General features: G+C 39.5%; 2 protein-coding genes and 9 non-coding genes across 11 annotated transcripts; 5 read left to right on the forward strand and 6 right to left on the reverse strand.

The window, feature by feature from the left end:
• Positions 1–241: 241 nt before the first annotated feature.
• Positions 242–3,753, reverse strand: spic (Spi-C transcription factor (Spi-1/PU.1 related)). The gene is made up of 5 exons (XM_050035729.1): positions 3,715–3,753; positions 3,460–3,547; positions 3,088–3,209; positions 2,882–2,987; positions 242–1,933 (listed from the first exon to the last, which is right to left on the reverse strand). Exons 1-5 carry the CDS (start codon positions 3,751–3,753, stop codon positions 1,452–1,454), a joined length of 837 nt encoding a protein of 278 aa, XP_049891686.1. The 3' UTR covers positions 242–1,451.
• A 5,083-nt stretch (positions 3,754–8,836) lies between these two features.
• On the forward strand, positions 8,837–8,923 carry trnay-gua (transfer RNA tyrosine (anticodon GUA)). Its single transcript is given in 2 exon segments — positions 8,837–8,873; positions 8,888–8,923. It is a non-coding gene; the product is annotated as a tRNA-Tyr (tRNA).
• Positions 8,924–9,420: 497 nt separating this feature from the next.
• trnay-gua (transfer RNA tyrosine (anticodon GUA)) lies at positions 9,421–9,507 on the forward strand. Its single transcript is given in 2 exon segments — positions 9,421–9,457; positions 9,472–9,507. It is a non-coding gene; the product is annotated as a tRNA-Tyr (tRNA).
• A 698-nt stretch (positions 9,508–10,205) lies between these two features.
• Positions 10,206–10,293, forward strand: trnay-gua (transfer RNA tyrosine (anticodon GUA)). The gene is given in 2 exon segments: positions 10,206–10,242; positions 10,258–10,293. It is a non-coding gene; the product is annotated as a tRNA-Tyr (tRNA).
• Positions 10,294–11,232: 939 nt separating this feature from the next.
• Positions 11,233–11,319, forward strand: trnay-gua (transfer RNA tyrosine (anticodon GUA)). Its single transcript is given in 2 exon segments — positions 11,233–11,269; positions 11,284–11,319. It is a non-coding gene; the product is annotated as a tRNA-Tyr (tRNA).
• Positions 11,320–11,760: 441 nt separating this feature from the next.
• Positions 11,761–11,845, forward strand: trnay-gua (transfer RNA tyrosine (anticodon GUA)). The gene is given in 2 exon segments: positions 11,761–11,797; positions 11,810–11,845. It is a non-coding gene; the product is annotated as a tRNA-Tyr (tRNA).
• A 1,663-nt stretch (positions 11,846–13,508) lies between these two features.
• On the reverse strand, positions 13,509–21,583 carry si:ch211-214j24.14 (uncharacterized protein LOC559160 homolog). The gene is made up of 2 exons (XM_050035732.1): positions 21,403–21,583; positions 13,509–14,691 (listed from the first exon to the last, which is right to left on the reverse strand). The coding sequence occupies exon 2, from the start codon at positions 14,524–14,526 to the stop codon at positions 13,789–13,791; it is 738 nt and encodes a 245-aa protein (XP_049891689.1). The 5' UTR covers positions 14,527–14,691; positions 21,403–21,583; the 3' UTR covers positions 13,509–13,788.
• On the reverse strand, positions 15,016–15,102 carry trnay-gua (transfer RNA tyrosine (anticodon GUA)). The gene is given in 2 exon segments: positions 15,016–15,051; positions 15,066–15,102. It is a non-coding gene; the product is annotated as a tRNA-Tyr (tRNA).
• Positions 15,317–15,403, reverse strand: trnay-gua (transfer RNA tyrosine (anticodon GUA)). Its single transcript is given in 2 exon segments — positions 15,317–15,352; positions 15,367–15,403. It is a non-coding gene; the product is annotated as a tRNA-Tyr (tRNA).
• Positions 16,569–16,655, reverse strand: trnay-gua (transfer RNA tyrosine (anticodon GUA)). Its single transcript is given in 2 exon segments — positions 16,569–16,604; positions 16,619–16,655. It is a non-coding gene; the product is annotated as a tRNA-Tyr (tRNA).
• trnay-gua (transfer RNA tyrosine (anticodon GUA)) lies at positions 17,092–17,178 on the reverse strand. The gene is given in 2 exon segments: positions 17,092–17,127; positions 17,142–17,178. It is a non-coding gene; the product is annotated as a tRNA-Tyr (tRNA).
• Positions 21,584–21,840: the final 257 nt, after the last annotated feature.

Below are 21,840 nucleotides of genomic sequence, written 5' to 3' on the forward strand. Positions count from 1 at the left end.
TAGAAAAATATACATCCATGATTATTTACTTTGATTGCAAATCATCTTAATTGTTCAAAACTGACACAAATTGTAAACAGATTTATTGTACTTATGTTTCTAGATACTATTTCATAGTGTAATACGTAAAGATACAGATTTTTTTATAGTTTTTTATATGATAACATTTAATTCTAAAGACTGAAATCTTACCTGTTAAATGGCTCATGGTTGTAGCATTTAGTGGCTTCTAACAGTGAGGTTTACAGATTGCAACCAACTGCAACTTCTGCCATGTGCCAAGCGTGTAGGAGAACTACGGTGGCCCCTCAGATGTCCCTTTCTAGAGCTAGTAGTGCTGACTGGAAAAGTCTTGTTAAGTCTACAATATACTGGTGCATACAGCTGCATATCAAATGTACCTGTGTAGAGAATTATCATTTAAATCAAAGGGTTTGGTAAGAAACCACTTTGCGTAATGAAATTAGAGAATTTTCTTGTGCATGTTTTGTAGTTTAAAAGTATTTACAATTAATTTACAGTGATACATTTGAATGGGGGTCACTTTTGTGTCCCAAATCATTAAATTATGACATGTAATAACATTCATCGACTGAATATGCACCCAGTCTCCGAGAAGCTCCTGTTAATTAGACTCTTAATTAGTGCTTAAATAGATGCAGGTGTGCTGACTAGAAATGTTCACCTGTTAAGTCCACAATATGTGTTAGCATTGATGCTAGCATTAGCTTTATGCTGAATATAACTGTATTAGTTAATTAAAGGTGTGTAAAAGATGGATTTGTTAGTTACAGCCAGAGTGTTATCATATAAATCTAAGGGTTTTCTATTTAAGAGATTTTTTTTTTTGTTCAGTTTTAAAGTATTTACATTTAATTTGCAGTGTTACGTTTGACTGGCAGGATATGATTCTGCAAAAACTGTCACTTTGTGTGGCCCAGATAGTCAAATTTCACATGTAATAACATTCACTGTCTGCATATGGACCTAGTCTTTGAAAAGCTCTGAAAATTAGACTCTCGTGTTGACTGGTGAGATCAACCTCTTAAGTCCACAATATGAGTTAAAATGTGCCGGCATTAGCTGCAATATAAATATAGGTATATTGTTCACTTAATATGTCTATTTAAATCCTCATAATCCTCATTTATTAGTTAGATTCAGGCAATTTTAAAAAACAAATGGTAGGTAATTTTCTAAAAGAAGAGACGCACTCGTATTTTGAGTATTTACAAAATTAATTCCCTGTATCACTCCTCTCACATGATGCTAAAATAAAGAGCATTTAAACATCTGTAAACTGAAAGATGTTACTGTTTTGTGACATTATTAGTCCCACTGCAACTTGTGATGACATGTAGGGACTGAATGTGGACTCAGGAAGTTTGAGAGCAAAAAGTCTGCTCTCAATAAGGGGATTTCCCCCCTCTGTGATCAAACCATCCTCCCGCTCACAGTTTGTTTGTGCTGTGTGATGTGAAGCTGGAGGCCAGATTGTAGTCTTCGTGCAGCTGGTAGTGTTCGTACCAGCTGTTCCAGTCCGTCGCTGCAGAGCCGCAGTAGCTCTGCTCAGCTGGGCTTGGCTGCCGGGTGTGCGCCTCCTCCTGCGCAGGGCGGTAGGGCAGGTGCACGGACACCTGCCCGGAGCCGAGCCTGTGCAGGATGTCTGGGTTGAACTGGTAGGTGAGTTTGCGGCGCACTTTGATGATCTCACCGGTGCGGCTGTAGTTTCTCAGAGCTCTCGCCATCTTCTGATAGGTCATGGTCTTGCGGTTGCCCTTGCGTTGGCCCCAGCACTCGGCCAGCTTCTCTTTGTTCTTGGAGATGAAGTGGAAGGTGCCGCTGCCGCTGTCTGTCCACTGGATTGAGTCGCCCATGTTGGGGTCATTCAGAGCCTCGTGGAGGTATTCATAAAGTCTGAGCTTCTTACGACCTGAGGAGAGGGAACTGTTTTAGTCACAGCGGACTTCTAATGTAAAGTATACTGACACACTGCAGGTGAATAGGGTACAATTTTTAACAGACATTACCATGAAACTTCCACAGTTGATTACTTACAGCAATACTAATAATAGTAATACACTTTACACATTGATATAGCACCTTTAAAACACAGTTATAATGAATGGGAAATAAAATCAGTAAGATAACAAGTAGACAGACAGCTCAGATATAGTCAGGATATGATTAGAGATTGAATTATGTTTTTAGGAGAGACTTAATCGAAGCCAGTGACTCAGACTAAATGTGCAAATGAGGCAATATCTAATTAAATATGCACAGATTTACATATACAAATCTGAATATATGATGAAGCCAGGTTCAAAATGTTTGTTTAATTTTTTTGTCATATTCAGAGTAAAAGGTTTTTAGAGAGGGAATCTTATTTTTATTTTTTTTATCATTCCTCAAATCAGAACATACTGTCGGCAGCCATTCCATAATGTATTTTTGCCATGTTTTTAGGAATAAAATGTTAAATAAATCAGGCTGTGAATGATATATGAACAAACCCCTCAGTAAAAACCTTCAGAATAAACTGTAGACAGGAATAAAATTTAAAAAACAAAATTCTGGTGTATGTAAGTGCAGCTGAAGTGGAGATTTTTTGGTTCAGAGTTTGAGAAAGAAAGAAAAAGAAATAAATAAGAAAGAAAATGGCCTCTAAAGATATGTACTATGAAATTTCATACAAAAAAAAGTGTTTACATATGCAAATATGTCCTATAAAATTCTAGAAAATAAATCTGATCTGAATTAAACACCTAAATGTGTATTTTGGATTATCTTTCCAGTAGTCTAACAGAAGGCATGTTATAAAATCAAAATCTCAAAACTGACCAGTTTATGAAATGTTTTCGTCTTGCGTTATCCTGCTTACCTTTGCTGTTCCTCGGTGGCGGTAAAATCGGGTAGAAATGAGACGACTCATTTTGCACAGAACGACCCAAAGAGACATCAGGGATGACCTGAGGCCAAGACTGCTGCTGAAAGATAAAAACATTAAAAATCAAAACCCTTCTTTTTATAGCTTTCCCCGCTGTTTTTTGAACACACAAATATACAGATTTCTTCTGCACAACTTACTGCCATGTCATTCCAGTCGTATCCCGGTGCTGGTACATCAGACTGGTGTGTGACGAGGCAGCAGGAGATCTGACACTGCAGCGATGGCTGCTGCGTACCCAGAGTCTCGTAGTATGTGTACTCTGAAATTAAAAAGCACATCAGTTGTTATTTTATTCAGATCAGGCATAATTATATTAATTAAACTGATACCATGAATTGAAATTGCTTTCTTGAGATTATAAAAGAGAGGAAAATTATAGTTTTTATACATTAAATCATGCATTAAAAGATAAATAAATATGAAACACAAAGAGCAGAAGTTATGTATTCACGGTAATGTTTTTTTGCATTACAATAAATCAGTTTTACGAGAGATTTTTTTTACCATACCTGAATCATAATATGAATTATTTGAATGCTGTTGAATCACATCAATTGCATCCTGGAAGTGCTGGTTGATGTCGCTGTCCAAAGAGGTCTAGAATAAATAAAAAACCTTAATTTCACCTAGAAAAATCTAAAACAAAATGCATCTCACACTTTTAATTTTTCCTTTAAATAAGTATAAAAATTAAGAACATGAAATTATGAAACTACATGAGACTAATTTTAAATGAAAATATATTTAGCATCCCTGCAACTCACCATCTTGTATGTCTGAGTGTTGCCCTCACTTGAGGCCATTTCCGTCCCGATAGCTGAACACTGCTACACTAGTGCAGGTGAACAGTACCTGGACAGGTATATATACGTCGCAGACCTCCAATACCTGTTCACCGTTCAGCCACATGAATAGGTAGAGAGGCTGGTCGATTTAAATGTGTTAACGTCACCATGTTCTGCAGCCGCACACTTCTTCTTTTTTGGAAGCACGGATCAGATAGACATCTGAGCATCACACAGTCACACATTGTGGAGATCACAATCTGCGTTACAACAAAACCCTCTTTTACTGCACCCATCGACCAGGAATACCACCAATTCTCAGCCTGACCCCAGGATTTGCATACTGGCCGAGATATGAATCTAACATACACATTTATAATTGGTGCTGTTCAGTAATACGCTTTTCTGTAAATTGAAATTGGAGCCTTTGGAGCCTATGGAATTGCGGGGAAATTGTCCTCTGTGGTTCTTTGTTTTCTGGTGATAAAATAAATACGACGAAAGGATATTTGCATGAAGAGTGGTCATGATGTGAGGCTGTGGCTGGGCTCTTATAGGAAACACAGACAGTGGATAACCACTAACTTACAATAAATCAAACAACATTAATCATTTGTCACTTATAGTAAAATAAATCAATATTTAAAGGGCTAAAATGCCAAAAATGGTCTCATAATATCACGTTTCCCATATCATTTAATATAATTCTATCTATTTTTTAAGTTTGAATCATTAAAACCTTATAAGTAACTTAAATTTAACAACTTTTATATGTTTTATTCTGCTTTTTATTGCATTAATAGCAACAAACTGACAGAAAAATGGTCAAATATTCAGTGAAAAGCAAAATTCAAAAGCATTTGCACCCCTCACAAAGCAATATGAACCCCCTCAGATCTTGCACAACAAAAAAACAAACTTTGTTCCTCTTCTTAAATTTGATTTCTTTACAGCCCTTTATTTTATCACTCATGATCATTAAAGATGCATCATGTACCCTTCTTTTTTTTTACCACCACTTGCTTGGATATAAAGGGAAGTTTATTGTACTGTCTTTAAAAGTTGCTTTAAAAACTAAAATGCATCCTCTGCAGTCAGATCCCCATATCACTCTGAGCTCACTGTGGGGCCTCAGCCAAATTAACATAATAGTTGTGACTATTTGAATTTCCAATTGACCAGAACGCCATAAACGCCGCTTCAGATAAAAGTGATTGTAAAGGTTAATGGTTAATAATGTGGTGATCGCTGTTGAACTCGACCTGCTCTTTATTTTTCCGCACAAAGCCAACCCCCCTGTTCAAATAAACACAGGGCTTTTTGAGAAGTTCATTTATCTCAGGCGTGCAGTTTTAAATATCAACTGACTTGCTCCTGAAGTTCCCCTTTCGGCCCGGCTAAGTGTGGAGGCAGTCAGGCCTGAGTGCTGAGCTGATGGAAACATGATGGAAACAAAGAGATGGAGATGCACAGGTTACAGAGAGGTTACTCTGAGAGATTACAGAAGCAGCCGACTCCATTTTCCTCTGATAGGATCATTATTGTGCTTTACTTTCACTCACTGAAGCAGCTTTGTCCCATCGGTAAAGAAAAACACCTTGTCACAGTAAATTACCATATTGTGTGTGCGTGCGTGTGAGAGCATGCAAATGTGCATGTGAGAGTGTGGCACATGTGTGTTTGTGTGTGCTTCCTGCCTGTGCAGCACACTGATAAAAACAAAGAACCACAAAACTTTTCACCCACTCCGTCTTTCCCTCTCTCCATTCAGAGTGAAACTTCTGTCAGATCAGCTCCATAAATTAAAGACCACAACCTGTCGGGCCGCAGCTGAAGCCTGACAGCTGTGTGCTGGTGTTGGCACTGTGTGGGATGCAGAGTTGGCTCCCTTGTGCTCCGTTAGTTTAGTTTTTGGGGTCCTAAAAAAGTTGATTTCAACAGTTTTGTGTTAAAGCATGAAAGTCGAGAACTCAAGAGTTAATTATTTTATTATCTCTAGATAACAGCGCTTGTCTTCTTGTGAAAGCCGGTTAGTGTATGAAAAAAAAGCTGATTCCTTGAGATAATGAGATAAGAAAATGACTTGTTTTGTCAAGATCACAGACTAATTATGGAGAACTCTAAAATGAGTGCATTTTGAGTTCATTTGATCACACCTGATTTCAACTTTTTAACATCACTGTCATGACTGTCGGGGAGGGTTAATAACTGAACCTGGATTTAAGTACAGTCAGATCCACTGATCAAAAATAGGTACTTCTGTTTTGACATTTTCAGCGTGAAACATTTAAGATGCCAGAGCCCTCTCTGATAAACTAGTATTGAGAGGAGATTATCCTTTGTGTTCTCGTTATCTCATAAGATATCAAAACTCATTTTCTCTGGATAACGAAAGAATTAAAAATTGCAGGCATGGCCGTTCTCAGCTTCCGTAGATACGTTATTTCCAATTATAAAGGTAATTTATCACTCATTTGAAACAAGGACATAATGAAGGCATCTTCTTTCCATGGTTCTTGGACTACTTTTTGAGTTCTTATAATTCTCTTTTTTGTATGCTATTTTATTCTGTTAATTGTTTATCCAATTTTTAGCCAGTAATTACATGGCTCCAGCGTTTGCAGTGTTGCTCAGCCCCCACAAAAATATCTCAACTATTGGCACTAAATTGTGTTCAAACATTCATTGTAACCAGAGGATGAAGTGAAGTGCCAGCATTGGGTCTACTTCATCCAATTGAGCAATATCACACAAGAGGGAGTGACGTACTGTATATCGTCACGGCCTTGAGTGTGATATTGCTTTTATACAACAGTTCAACAACAGCTTAAACAGCAATGCTGAGCAAGGAAATGTTAACAAAAGGTGATGAAATAAATTATCTAAGTATGTTACGTAGCTCCGCGAAAAAAAAAACAGTTCCCCCAGTCTGTTGCCAGGCAACATGGCACACACGCCAGGAACTCACAAGCTACTTTGTATTTACATTGATCTGCAACTGTGTAAATTCGTCCAGTTCAGCTGATGAAACGTCCTCATCCTCATCAGTAATAATAATATCCATCTTCTTGGTGTAACGCTATAGTGTCAGTTCCAATAACCTGTGTTTGGTTCTGTTGTGTCTTATTATGATATGCCCTTTACATGTGTTCTACTTTGTTCTATTCTATTCTATGATTTTATTATTCTAATATGTTTGTTTCTTTTCTATTCTTTTATGTGGTCTATTTTATTCCTTTTTATTGTGTTCTATTCTGTTCCGTTGTAATATGTTGTCTTCTATTCTATTACATTTTATTCTATTCAGTTATGTTCTGTTTTTTTACGTTGTGTTCTATTCTGTTCTATTCTATCATGCTGTGTTCTATTCTACAACCTTATTATTCTAATATGTTAATTTCTATTGTTTTATTATTTTGTATTGTGTTCTATTCCGTTCTGTCGTAATATGTTGTATTCTGTTCTATTCTATTCTGTTCTGCTCTATTTTCATCCATTTTCTACTCTATTCTGTTGTGTTCTGCTCTATATAAACATAAAAACGTGATGGATAGTTTTTGTTACTGGAAATTAATGAAGTAAATTTCAGTATTTGTTCATCATATCTGTATATTTGAATAATAATAGTCTCACATTTTGACATGGCGTAGCTAAGTTTACATCACCGCTTGCTTTAGCAGAGAACAATCGTTGCTATTATCTGTGTATTATAATATTGATGGTGTCAGTAAATGTATGTTTATTATGTGGTTAGGTGTGTGTGTTGAGAGGGAAGGGAACGAGAGAGATTCATGTTTGTCTATGAAGGTGCTACAGTATGTTTTCTGGCAGAGCAGACATGCTGCAGCTTTATCTTTCCAAACAAAGAAGCACTTTCCTTCCTCTTCTCAATTCAATAGCTGCGTGCATGTTGGCACCGTTGTGGGAACGGCAGCTCGACCGCAGCACAGTCAACCCCATTGTTCTTCTTTATTTACTGGCACTCGATGAAAATCAAGAAGTGTATATAATCAGTCTCTGAGGCTGAATGCTGGTGTGACCGCAGAGTTATAATCATTATCTATGAGATCATGTTCGTGTCCTGGGTGTGAACATCAGAAAAAAACCATGCATGTAGTAGAGTCAGACTGCTTCACTGTTTTATATTCATGCTTTTAGATATATTTTCAACATGTTTTAATCTCAGTGAAGCAGCAGATTATTTTCTAGTGAAAACAAAGTTGCATACTTAACTTTTTAAAATCTGTTTTCTTTTTCTTGTTGACTCAACAGGTTTATTTTCCTTATCCAAAACTGAAAAAATGCTTTATGTTTGAAATAAAATATAAATTTTAAATATTGCACAAGAACAGGTGATTCAGCAGAATAGAGGTTGATTAATGAATTAATAATTCAATAAAATGTATTTCCTGGTCCTGTCATTCTATAAGGTTGGTATTGGTGTTGCCAGATGAATGAAATAATGCAGACTGACCAGCAGGTGGCAGGACAGAGCAATAAATCAGCTAATGGTACGCTACATTTTCTGTTACTTTCTAATTCTACTGAACTACAATTCAGAGGTAAATATTGTACTTTTTACTCTACTATATTTATCTGATAAGTTAAGTTACAAGTTACTTTGCAGATTCAGATTAATAAGAAACAAAAGGCTTTATTGATCCCCAAGGGAAATTCACAACCTAGCAGTGTATTTAAGTAACTCAAATGATCTCTACCTCTACCAGCTGCAACATTAAAGTGATGTATGAAACAATATAAACAATATTTATGAAATAATATAACATACATTATTCCTAAATGTACCATTCTGCATGTTCAGAAGGGTAAAGTCAGGTAATTTGGGATACTTTTTGGTATAAAACCACCTAAAATTCTGAAGATCAGTCTACCCTAAGTGTTTCTTATATAAATTGATATGGATCAAAAATACTTAAGAAATGTTGGACCTTGAAACACAGCAAGAACCCCTACCTAACTCCAATGACATGTAAGGTAAAACTGGACGGTCATGTTTTTAAATGGTTAAATCCATCTATCAGTTCATATATGTACATTGTGAAAAGACTACTCCATATTTTTATATTTTCATGCTGAACTCCCTTCGATAGCTCAGTTGGTAGAGCGGAGGACTGTAGTGGTTACAACAGGCATCCTTAGGTCGCTGGTTCAAATCCGGCTCGAAGGAGTGATTTTTCGGGGGTAAATTCATTGTCCACAGATCAGTATACTGTGCAACAGCAGTTAGAAACAGTAAAACTGTTCTTACTGTTCAACAAAACAGTGATGAAACAATTTAAACAATTTCTATGAAATAATATAACATACATTATTCCTAAATGTTCCATTCTGCATGTTCAGAAAGGTAAAGTCAGGTAATTTGGGATACTTTTTGGTAGATTACCAATAAAACCACCTAAAATTCTGAAGACCAGCCTACTCGAAGTGTTACTTATATGAATTGTTATGGATCTCTGCTACATTTATATAAAGATAATAAGTTGCCAAGTAAAATACTTCAGAAATGTTGGACCTTCAAACACAACAAGAACCCCTACCTAACTCCAATGACATGTAAGGTAAAACTGGACGGTCATGTTTTTAAATGGTTAAATCCATCTATCAGTTCATATATGTACATTGTGAAAAGACTACTCCATATTTTTATATTTTCATGCTGAACTCCCTTCGATAGCTCAGTTGGTAGAGCGGAGGACTGTAGTGGTTACAACAGGCATCCTTAGGTCGCTGGTTCAAATCCGGCTCGAAGGAGTGACTTTTAAAGAGTAAATGCATCGTCCACTTGCAACAGTCAGTACAACCATAAGAACCATTTCTGCTGTACATATGCACTGTTCAACACACATCTACAGGAGAAGGGACACTCCTTTGAGGACAGCAATGTGCACATCTTGGACAGGGAGGAAAGAGGAGTAAAAGAAGCCATCTACGTCAAGCTGGAACGACCATCGTTAAACAGGGGGTGGCTTACAACACCACTTATCACCCACCTACAATGCAGTCTTGGGATCCCTCCCAGACGACTTCACACCCATTCACCCCTGGTCCCACCTGACCCTAACGACTCACATGGTGGGTCAACGACTCACATTGTGACCTTAACGACTCTGAACCTTAGAGCTCACATGTGACCCCTACGACTCTGCAAGGGTTCCCACCTGCACAGGGTTTAAAGCCTGCAACTCCCTACCAGTCATTTAGAACTGAAGAAGCTTCCTGGATGAGAGGCGAAACATCTTCAAGAAACGCAAGCAAGTCCAGCTGCCTACGATATAGCACTTATGATTACCATGACCTGGATGACTGAGAATCTTCACCGACAACTGCAGTGGTTATCTCTGCAAAGCACCAAAAAAATCTATTTTACACTTAATTATTTGTTAGTGCTCCACAGGATATTTACATTATGAAAAGACTACTTGATATCTTTACACTTCAGGACCTCACTCCCTTCGATAGCTCAGTTGGTAGAGCGGAGGACTGTAGTGGAACTAAATAGGCATCCTTAGGTCGCTGGTTCAAATCCGGCTCGAAGGAGTGATTTTTCGGGGGTAAATTCATCGTCCACAGATCAGCATACCATACTGTGCAACAGCAGTTAGAAACAGTAAAACTGATCTTACTGTTCAATAAACAGTAGATAAAGACACAGAAGACCAGTCAGTACAGTGCACTTCTAAAACATGCTGGCACTTGTTAACTGGTCAGTGTAACGATATTGGTCTCAGACTTTATTTCAAAAGTGTGGCTTTCGTTCAACAAAGTTAATGTAATATTTATTAGGTTATAACAGCAGGTGATGAACAGATGGCAACTACATCACGTACATAAAGTCATACTTGTGAATCTTTATGTTGTCTGATGTTTATGTTGAGGTCGCTGGTTCAAATCTGGCTTGAGGGAGTGACTTTTAAGGGATAAATTCATAGTGTATATAGTTCAACATACTGTACAACAGCAGTACAGAACATTAAAACTGATCTTACTGCACATACATACTGTTCAACAAACAGTAGATATAAAACACATAGGACCAGTCAGTACAGTGTACTTCTGAAACATGCTGTAAATAATTAACTGGTCAGTGTAATGATATTGGTCTCAGACTTTATTTCAACAGAGTGGCTTTCATTCAACAAAGTTGTCGTGCTGTTTATCAGTCTAGATTGTTTTGGTGTGAGTTGCAGAGTGTTGCAGATATCAGCCGTAGAGATGTCTCACTTCTCTCCAGTATAATGGAACTATGGCACTCAGCTTGTGGTGCTCAAAGTGCCAAAAAGATCAATTTGAAAAAATCAGCAGCAATGTCTCTTTCCAGAAATCATGACCTGATCACTCAAGATAATCCACAGACCTTAACTCATACCAGCTTGTTGGTCACATGATCACTTGACACTTAATTATGTATCACTGCTACATAGGACATGTACATTGTGAAAAGACTACTCCATATCTTTATGAGATTAGGCTGTACTCCCTTCGATAGCTCAGTTGGTAGAGCGGAGGACTGTAGTGGTTACAACAGGCATCCTTAGGTCGCTGGTTCAAATCCGGCTCGAAGGAGTGACTTTTAAAAATGTAAATTCACAATACACAGTTCAACATACCATACAACAGCAGTTCAAAACATTAAAATTGATCTTACTGCACATACATGCTGTTCAACAAACAGTTAACAACACAGGAGACCAGTCATTACAGTGCACCTCTAAAACATGCTGTAAACTTGTTAACTGGTCTGTGTGGTGATGTGGGCTTCAGACTGCATTTCAAAAGAGTGACTTTCATTTAACAAAGTTAAGGTAGTATTATTATCACCCCCAGAGACTGATGTGATATTTGTCAAGGGACAGGTCACCTAGATTTTAACAGCCAATATATAAAAAGCGTGTGTCTATTTTGACAGAATGTGAATATTTTACACTTAATTATTTATTAGTACTCCACCGGATATGTTCATAGTGAAAAGACTACTTCCTGTCTTTATGGAAATTTGAGGCGCTCCCTTCGATAGCTCAGTTGGTAGAGCGGAGGACTGTAGAGGCTAACAGGCATCCTTAGGTCGCTGGTTCAAATCCGGCTCGAAGGAGAGGGTTTTAATGGGGTAACTTTATAGTATACAGTCAAACATACTGGGCAACGGCAGTTAAAAACATTAAAACTGATCTTACTATACATTTGTACTGTTCAACAAACCTTAGATAAAAACACAGGAGACCAATCAGTATAGTGCACTTCTAAAGTGTGCTGCACTGATTAACTAGCACTTGCTACCTGTTGGGCGTTTCAGAGAGTGGCTTTTTTCACTTTAACTATAGATTGTCAAACTTGTGAAATAAGAGCTTAACTTACCCTTCGATAGCTCAGTTGGCAGAGCGGAGAACTGTAGAGGTTACATCAGGTATCCTTAGGTTGCTGGTTCAAATCTGGCTCAAAGGAGTGACTTTTAAGGGGACAGCTCACCCCAGAATCAAAAACACATATTTTCCTCTTATCTGTAGTGCTATTAATCAATTTGGATTGTTTTGGTGTGAGTTGCCGAGTGTTGGAGATATTGGCTGGATAGTGGGCATCTTAACATTGTTTTGTTTTGTTTTCTGGCCCACAACTTTACTGTTTTGGTTCACTCTCTTAGCTCTCATATCATCAACTGTACGCTACCCGCCAAACAGCACATAGTTAGTAACTAACCTCAGCTGGTGAACATAGTGGAGCATTTAGCTGCCGAAGAGTCAGACATTCCCTTCTGGAGTAAGAGGAGAGAGACAACAGAGCTAAAAGGAGAGTAATATTGAACTTACATTCGTCAGGTGTCCGAAACATGACTCCATGTATCTACTGGATGTGAGAAAAAGGTAACTGTTTGCTTACAAGTTTGCATAATACACTTAAAAGATAATGGGCCCTATTGAAATAATCTATAGTGCATGGTCTAACGTTCATGGCACAAGTACATGTAGGGCGTGTCTAACTCCACTGTTGCTGTTAAATGGCACATAATTTTGGGGGTTTGTGCTTCCATAATTAATCACAGAGTTGTGTCTTGGGTGTAACATGAATTCAACCAATCAGAGTGTCATCTCCAATTCCCCTTTAAAGTCAGGTGCTCTGCAGCTCTGGTCTCTGCTATGTTCTTATTTTAGAGAATATCATTTATATTTTCCTCACTCATGGTTTTTTATTTCTCCCACCTGCAGCCTGTCTGCTCGTCTCTGTCTGTGTATCAAGCAGAGTGTGTGTGCAGTGTGAACTCCTCTATGTAGGCACATCTTACTATCTAAATAATGCATTCTTTACATGGCAGGATAATACTGGCGGTCAATGGCGTAAATACTTTCTGCTGCCAACAATGCATCTGACCACTCCTCTTTTTAAGACCTACTGCTCACATGGCAGGCCAAAGCTATTCAATAAAGGCTGTGACATGATCTTTGACCCCATGGGAGCTATGGGGTATGGCACATGTACAATGTAACTGAGATATGATGTTGGAGGGACAGCGGACGGTCCTAGAGGCAAAGCAGTGGTGTCCGCTCTGGTGCTAAATCGCTGACTGTACATTCCCGCTGTTCATTTCTTATATGCAACACAGATCCATGCAGTTGTCTGAAGTGTAAAGGTATCTATTGGCTAAACATCATATCAGCACTTCTTTGGTAAAGTCTAAAGCAACATGAAAAAGGAATTGGTGTGTCATTTCATCCCTTGTGTTGTTTTCTGGTGAAGTAATAAGAGACACAGTCACACAAAGAAACATTTCAAGTTTCAGCATTCTTTAAAATTCTATCTTTACATGATTTTACACTCCATGTTTACATTTTAGAGATCTGCTGTACACAGAAAAAACAAAGGCCATGAGCTCTGCTGTGAGCTGAGGTAGCACAGATCTGAAATAAAGTGTGTCTAATAATCACTAAAACACCAGAGAGTGCCAGAGAATGAAATCCTGAATTTGAAGAGTGAAGTGGAATATTTTCATTTGGAGTAGATTTAAAAAGCGGTGTTGAAAAGGTGATTCAGGGTTAAAGGAAATTATTTTCTACAGTAGGCCACAGCACCATAAGCCACTACTCCCACAACAGCGACTAAAGCAGCGCCTCCACACAGCAGCTCGGTGGAGCTCAGAGGTTTGGCAGTCTTGGGAGCAGTTGGCTGCGGTGGCTCCGGCTTTTCTGGTTCTACTTCAGAGGCTTTGACTGAATGTTCCTCCGCATCCGAGAGGGGAATCTGTGAGAACTGTTGCTCGATGCTCTGTGACGGAGGCTCCTCTGCCATCCGTGCAAGGATAGAAGGAGGGTGGAGCCCCTGAGTGGAGTAGTGCTCCTCGGCTTCAGAGGTTGTGGTTGAAGGGACTGGGGTGGATGTAGCGGAGGGGGGATCGAGCTTGACGATTGGCAGGGGAGGCAGCGCCATCGGGGGAACCACCTGCATGAACTCTGCAGGCTCCTCCTCCATGTGGGGCTCCTCTGCTGTCACCAGGAACTCCTCAGTTTCTGGGGCGTGGAGGTCCTGCCCCTCCTCCCTGAGCTCCACCAGCTCCCTCTCCCCACCCAAAACACTCAACACGCTCGTCTGCAGCTCCTCATCGTCTTCCTCCTCTTCCTCCATTCTCTTCACCCCCTCCTCCTTCTCTGCCTCCTCCAGCATCTCGGCCTCTTCTGACTCCAGGTGGACCATGTCAGAGTTGGAGGAGTGGTTCTCCTCGCCGCCCAGAACCACCTCGTCATTGCTGTCCAGGCTGTTGGTGTCCTCGGGGTCCATGTCGCCCATGGTGGACCAGGACTCTGCCAGCAGGCTCTCGCTCTGCCAGGTCCTTTCTGCCGAGGTCAGAGGCAGAGCAGCAGGGCCAGGGCTGAGGGAACCAGGCTCCCCGCCTCCCCCATCCCCCCCGCTGGACTCGACTGGGGCCTTTCCCTCCAGAATGAAGGCTGGCTGCTGCAGAGACAAAACAGATGACTTCAGAGGTGGAAGTACAGTTATAAGGTACTTGTAGTTTACTTGAGTATTTCCATTTTATGCATCTCAGTTCCTCTTCTCTGCTACATTTCAGAGGGAAATATTTCACTTTTTAATCCACTACATGAGTCCTAGTTAATTACACCTTACTTTGGAAGTGCACTGTACTGATAGGTCCTCCGTGTTTTTATCTAGTGTTTGTTGAACAGTATGTATGTACAGTAAGAACAGTTTTTAATGTTTTTGATTGCTGTTGTACAGTTTGTTGGACTATATACTATGAATTTACCCCTTAAAAGACACTCCTTCGAGCCGGATTTGAACCAGCGACCTAAGGATACCTGTTAGAGCCACTACAGTCCTCCGCTCTACCAACTGAGCTATCGAAGGAAGTACATCGTGTTTTTTTAAAGATATCAACAAGTCTTTTCACAATGTACATATCCTGTGGAGTAGTGGTGTGAATGCTTTCTGCTGCCTCAAAATAGCAGTGTGCCAACAATGCACCTGACCACACCTCTTCTTAGGACCTACACGCCCATGCGGCGGGTCAAGGCTATTATGTACAGCTATTCAATAAAGGCTTTTACCCCCGAAAAATCACTCCTTCGAGCCGGATTTGAACCAGCGACCTAAGGATGCCTGTTATACCCTCTACAGTCCTCCGCTCTACCAACTGAGCTATCGAAGGGTGTGCAGCATAAGCCCCTAAAGATATGAAGTAGTCTTTTCACGCTGTACATATCCTGTGGAGCAGTGGGTCAGTAATCCAGTAATATAATTTCTTAACAAAGGGTATTTTTACCTTTGATACTTTAGTAAATTTAGCTGATTATACATCTGTACTTTTACTTGGGTACTATTTTGAGGGCAGCACTTCATCTGTGATGAAATATTGGTACAGTGTGGGATTGTTTTTACTTTTGGTATCTGCTTTATTGCTTTACTGTTCTGTTCTGAATAGTTCCTGAACTCCAGAACGAGATAGTTTTGTCCCAAGTCCTACACGTGTGGGTAGTGATACATTATTAAGTAATAAGTTATTATGTTACTTAACATAATATTAACTTTTTGTCAAAATGGAAAAACTCTTTTTTATATACTAGTCCATACCCATTGGTAGCTTTGTCACCTTCTACCTATGCCAGTCCTCAATGCCTATGTGCAGTTTCACATAGATTGACCACGTCAGTGAGTAGAAAAACGTGGGACAGACAGAATGACTGACTGACAGAATGACACACTAACAGTTCCCGTGATTATGTACAGCATACCATACCATGACTGATGTCATACCAAAAATTAGAAAAAAAGAGGGAACTTTAGATATTGGTCCCTAGATTATGTTCACCAAGTTTCATGCAGATCGGTCAAACTTCCTAGGAAGAGATCGATTTGAAGTGTTTTTCAAAAAAATCAAAATGGCGGAAAATCTATATAACCAGAAGTTATGGGTTCTTGAAGCAAATTTGTTCCTCGTGAGGAGAGGCATCTCTGTGCGAAGTTTCATGTCTCTACAACATACGGGGCATGAGATATGCCCATTCAAAGATTGCAATTTCAATCGGTTGCTATAGCGCCTCCCATGACCCTCTACCACTGTGCCAAATTTCAAATGGATTGACCAAGTCAGTGAGGAGAAAAACGTGGAACAGACACACAGTTTTCGTCATTATATAGTAAGATTGGCTGTCAAAATCTAGGAGAACTGTCCCTTTAATGACTGACAATTTTTTGGTTTTGATCTAGTGTATGTTCAACAGCATGTATGTGCAGTAAGGTCAGCTTTCATGTTTTAAACTGCTGTTGCATGGTATGTTTAACTGTGTATTATGAATGTATCCCCTAAAAGTAACTCCTTCGAGCCGGATTTGAACCAGCGACCTAAGGATGCCTGTTAGAGCCACTACAGTCCTCCGCTCTACCAACTGAGCTATCGAAGGGAGTACAGGAGCAAACATAAAAATATGCAGTAGTCTATTCACAGTATACGTATCCTAAGTAGTGGAGATACATAATTAAGTGTAAAATATTCACTTTTCTGTCAAAATGGAAAGACTTCTTTTATATATTGGCTGTTAAAATTGAGAACTGTCCCCTTAATGACTTTGACAAATAGTCTTTGGGATGAACTTTCCCTTTAACACATTTGTTATGATCCACTAGAAACAAAAATAAAATAAAAAGGGCACCAGTGTGCAGAAAGCTTTCTAGTGTGTAGGGTACCATGTGTGGAACTACATGACATTTTCTCTATTTTGTGATGAGGTAATCAACGCACTGGCGTCTACTGTGTGTTGAACAGTAAGATTGGTCATTTAATTGCTGTTACACAGTATATTGAAATGTGAACTGTGCATTTACCCCCTTAAAAGCACCTCCTTCGAGCCGGATTTGAACCAGCGACCTAAGGATGCCAGTTGTAACCACTACAGTCCTCCGCTCTACCAACTGAGCTATCGAAGGGAGTTCAACTTGGGTGTACAAAGATGAGTAGTATTCTTTTCACAATGTACATATCCTGTGCTGTAATGATAAATAATTAAGTGTAAAATATTCACTTTATATCAAAATTGAAGGGAAGCCTATGTTCAACTGCATCATGTTTTCTCCACTCAGAAGACACCCAAAGAGCATTTTACTACTTAAGTAAAGGTAGCAACACCTCTGCTACAAGGAAAAGTCCTGCATCCATGCGCTTCGAGCACCACAAGCTGAGTGCCGTCTCGTTCCATCATATTTGAGGGAAGGCAGACTACAGTGAGTGCTGGACGGAGCAGTGAGTGAAAACAACTCCGCCCACATGTGAGAGTACTATTTGCGGTGGATACCATGTCTGAAGGGTCACTTTTGGTTCCAAAGGTACCATACCGAAAATGTTTGGTGGAAACAGGGTTTAATAGAACGTGAAAATTTCTTAACAACACATAAACTGCACCAGTTTTCACCATAATTGTCTCATTTTCTTTAGATTATCAGAAATATTTCTGCACATTGTGGCTTCAGTAAATGATGATCTGCAACATGCTTTATCTACGGTGTTCTCAGTGACGTCAGTGAGGCTGTGGTTGGAAAAAGTTGCTCACTGTCTGCTCTGTATTGCAGCGGCGTGCGACTATCTATAGCCCCGACCTGCATATCTTACTATGTTTAGGCTCTACATACATCTCCATCTGTCACCCAGGAGTGGAAGCTATGTCAGCGATTTCGCATGACGTGAGAATTGGACATGAGTAGGGACATGAAATGGCATGTTATTCAAAATGTCTGGAAATTTCCACCACTCCAACTCATTACTACCAATACTGAGATATTAGCATTTAATCTCAACTGTATAAAATCATACTTTCTGGAAACCACTCCCAGATTTAGGATGATGGCTGTATACGTGGTTGTTGGCATAAATTAAATCAGTCTCAAGGTGACCCTCTTCACCCCTTGTGCCAGTCTGAGCTTTGATTGCAGAAAGTCTTCGCCCCGTGCCAGCCCCAGAATAGATTCTCTCAACACTTGCTCCTCGCTGTCTCATGTTGGATCACGTTCACAACATGTGGCATGTCGTGTGTTTTCTCTGGTTTCAGAACACGTCTCTTTACAGGGCTCTACAGTGCCAGCACTCTGACGTCTTACAGATGCACGCTGAAACTCCGGTTTTAAATCTGACTTATCTCTGCCCGACATATTATTTACTTTATTTAGATTTTATATATTTTTAGAGGCTATTATTGAGTTTATATAGTGACATTGATTGTAAATTTTGCTGAAATGTTATGTTATTATATTTAAAATATAAATAATTCTCTTTTGTATATAATAATGATAAAATAACTATTTTTAGTAATAAAAAATAATCAAAGAGTATCAATGAATTGGGCCGAACAGACAGCTGCTAAACATTTAGGTTTGGAATTCAGGATTCAGATTAAATACTAAAAAATACTAATACTTAAATATATGATACTGGATTAGATAGAATGCTATTAAACCCTTATTTCAACGTGGGACACGGGGACGTGTTCAAGAAGAGCGGTGCCTTTGTTAGGTGTCAAATACATCTTGTGTGTCAAAATTATTTCATAATCCCAAAGTCAAGTCTTTTTGCCCATCTATAGTTTGTTTACTTTTACATTTTAATGGTTAAAAAAAGCAGCATATTTTGTGCCCTTTAATTTTCCTCTGTGCCCTGACCATAAATGTAAACGCAGCGCTTTGCTTAATGAGGACAAATCCTTTAACAGCCTCTCAGGGGTTTGAGTGTCTGTTACATTTACACTTGACTTTACATTAAGATGTGATTGTATACTCTAAGAGGTGTTGCTGCTTACTGTAAGCAAACAAACATTTAAAATTAGAAATAATCAATAGCTGCGGCAAGAGATGAAATGTAGACTCAGTATGGGTAGTTTTGTATTTCATTTTGCAGAAATAAATCAGCTGTAGAATTAACTGAAAAATGTGTGTTTAGAACTGCAACTGACAAATGCTTATTTCTGCTTAAATTGTTTTAAAAGGAGGGAAAAACCTGGGACAGCCTCATGGTCAAGTGCATGGTATGTGGCCGCAGCATCACAACGCGTTCTCATCCCAACTTGTTATATACTGCTGCTTCATCAGTGGACCTGATTGTCAAAATATGATGGACTAGGTAATCTCCTGTGTGGGTTTTTTGAACGTTCATAGATGGCATCTCAATTGACGCCTGTTACATGCATTGTGTCTTTTCAAAACACACTTCTGTTTTCACAGGAAATGTACAGTTTCTTTTTCAAAACAGACTCATTATGTAGATAAAACACTTCATTTTTACATTTATTTCCTTAAGTTTAGGCAACAAAAGCATGTGGTTAGGTTCTGAAAAATCCCATCATGGTTTGGCTTAAAATAAGTACGGTTCTTACTAACATCATGTCATAGACATAGCCGCCGCAAAGTGTGGCTGGGTGCATTAATGTCTGACGCCAACATCCACTGATGAAGTGGCGGTATTCAAAAAGTTTGGTTGTGGCTGGCAGCATCAGAAACAGCCGCTGCATGTCATACCGCCATGAAAGGTGCCTCCATACGTCAGTATCTAATGCCGAAATCACTGACAAACAGCAGTATTTGACGAGTTGGGGGTGAGAATGGGTTAAGTATTACTAGTTTGACCTTTTTTTTAGATGTTATACCCCTCCTTTTATACATCACTGATTTGACCTTTTTAGATGTTACACCTCTCTTTCTTTTTAAAGTTTTTTTTGTGGCATTTCTGCTTTATTTTGATAGAGAGACAGAGAGGAGAAAGAGGGGACGAAATACAGCAAAGGGGCCTGGGCTGCATTCAAACCCAGCCGCTGCAGTGACACTCAGCCTTCATGGTAAGTGTTCCCTCCTGACCTCTGCCAATATTATCCAATACAAAGGTCTCCATGAAATTCCATAAATGTACCAGTAGTAGTTTTACATCTTCAGGCCTAAAAGTAATGGAAATTATACAACTAGAGAAGTGCTTACATCTCATACAAATGTGATATCTTACACATTTTGATGGATTTAATGAGTCCCAAGCCAAAAAGTTTGGGGAAACACTGATCTAGATTGTGTCTGGATATATCTGCAAACTTATATTTAGGTATATTATGGATTTCATCTTCCTTTCTCCCATTTTAGTTCCTCTACCTCATTGCAATCACATCTAAATATTATGCGTATACATGTTCTCACAGATGAATAGATTTTAATCATTTCACTGTTATTGCTTCAAATAAACTCACTTAAATTCCACGACTAAACACTATTGCTTTTGTGTTGCTTGACAGGGGAAAGCAAACCCCCCTTCCTGCGTGTTACACAACACTGGTTACTTTTTGTGCAATAAAACCTTCTGACTCTGAGTCCGGCAGCTGGACAAATCAATAAAAGGCTCATTTGGCCTTGAACAAACATTTCCAGCACACAGCGGTGCCTTAAAGAGCCAAATCACCTGTTAAATCTTAAATTTTCTCAAGCTTTCCAACCCTTCATCGTTTCACTCCACCTCTTCCAGAGTGAGCAGACTGAAACAGACACCTCTCAGACGTCACTGATTTAATGACCAGCTCGCTGCCATATTGTCTGACCCGAGCTGTTAGCCCTGTAGACCTGCGCAGACTTCAATCCCTGAAACATTAAAGTTGGCCACCAACATTTATAAAGCCTTCACACACACTGAGGCTCACCTGCGCCCCTGCCTGCAAAGAAACCAATCAACCTTTTCTTCTCTGTGACCCTCCTTTACTTACTGGCCTACTTGAGTAATTGGATTCCCATTGATCCTATCCCGGCGATAACATGGTGAAGTAAATGATCAGAGAGATTTAGGGCACTCGTTCTGTGCTAATGTGTGATGAGGACGGAGTGATATCAGATACAAGAATTGGACAAAAGGTCAGCTTTCAATGTCAAAGTGGACGAATTGGTCAAGATAAGACGAACCAGCTCTTCATGGCAGCTTCTGTGTCTCGTGCAAGGTGCCCTTCACAACATCAGAGTGACCCATAGTGACCCCTCTAACACTGACATGTTTACAGATAACACCTTTAACAAAGCCTGGCACACAAGGGAGGAAAAAATCAGATCATATTCTTGATTCAAGCGCATTGTTTGTCTTTCTCCTGGCTTCAGGCTTTGTTAAAACTTTCTGCAATGTGAATAAAAGACATCAGAGCATACCTGCGTCCTCTTGGTGCGGAGCCGAACGAGCTGCTAGATGAGAAGCAGATGCTGGAGCTCAAAGCGCGACGTGCATTCAGACACGAAGCCACAAAACAACAGATAGGCAGACATGCATGCTGTAGCTGGCACAGGACTAACAAGATGGACAAGCTGTGCAAAAGTCTCTCTCCCCCTCCCTTCTCCCTCTCCCTCTCCCTCTCACCCACCCCACCTCCCAAATCCATGACATAACAGTTGGCTGGGGAGCAGTCGGTGGTGACTTTGCTGTCTGTTCAGACTGAATAAGGTAAATAAAAAGTTAAAAAAAAACACTCCTGAATCGGACCTTGTGATCACAGTCTATGAAAAGTCACCTGAGGTCAGTGGGTGAGTTTTTCCGCTCAGGTAAACACGTCTGTTCACTGTCCAAACAGCAGATTATCAGTGAGTCCACAG

The sequence above is a fragment of the Epinephelus moara genome, chromosome 23, assembly GCF_006386435.1.
Source record: "Epinephelus moara isolate mb chromosome 23, YSFRI_EMoa_1.0, whole genome shotgun sequence".
In the NCBI taxonomy this organism is placed as follows: Eukaryota; Metazoa; Chordata; class Actinopteri; order Perciformes; family Serranidae; genus Epinephelus; species Epinephelus moara.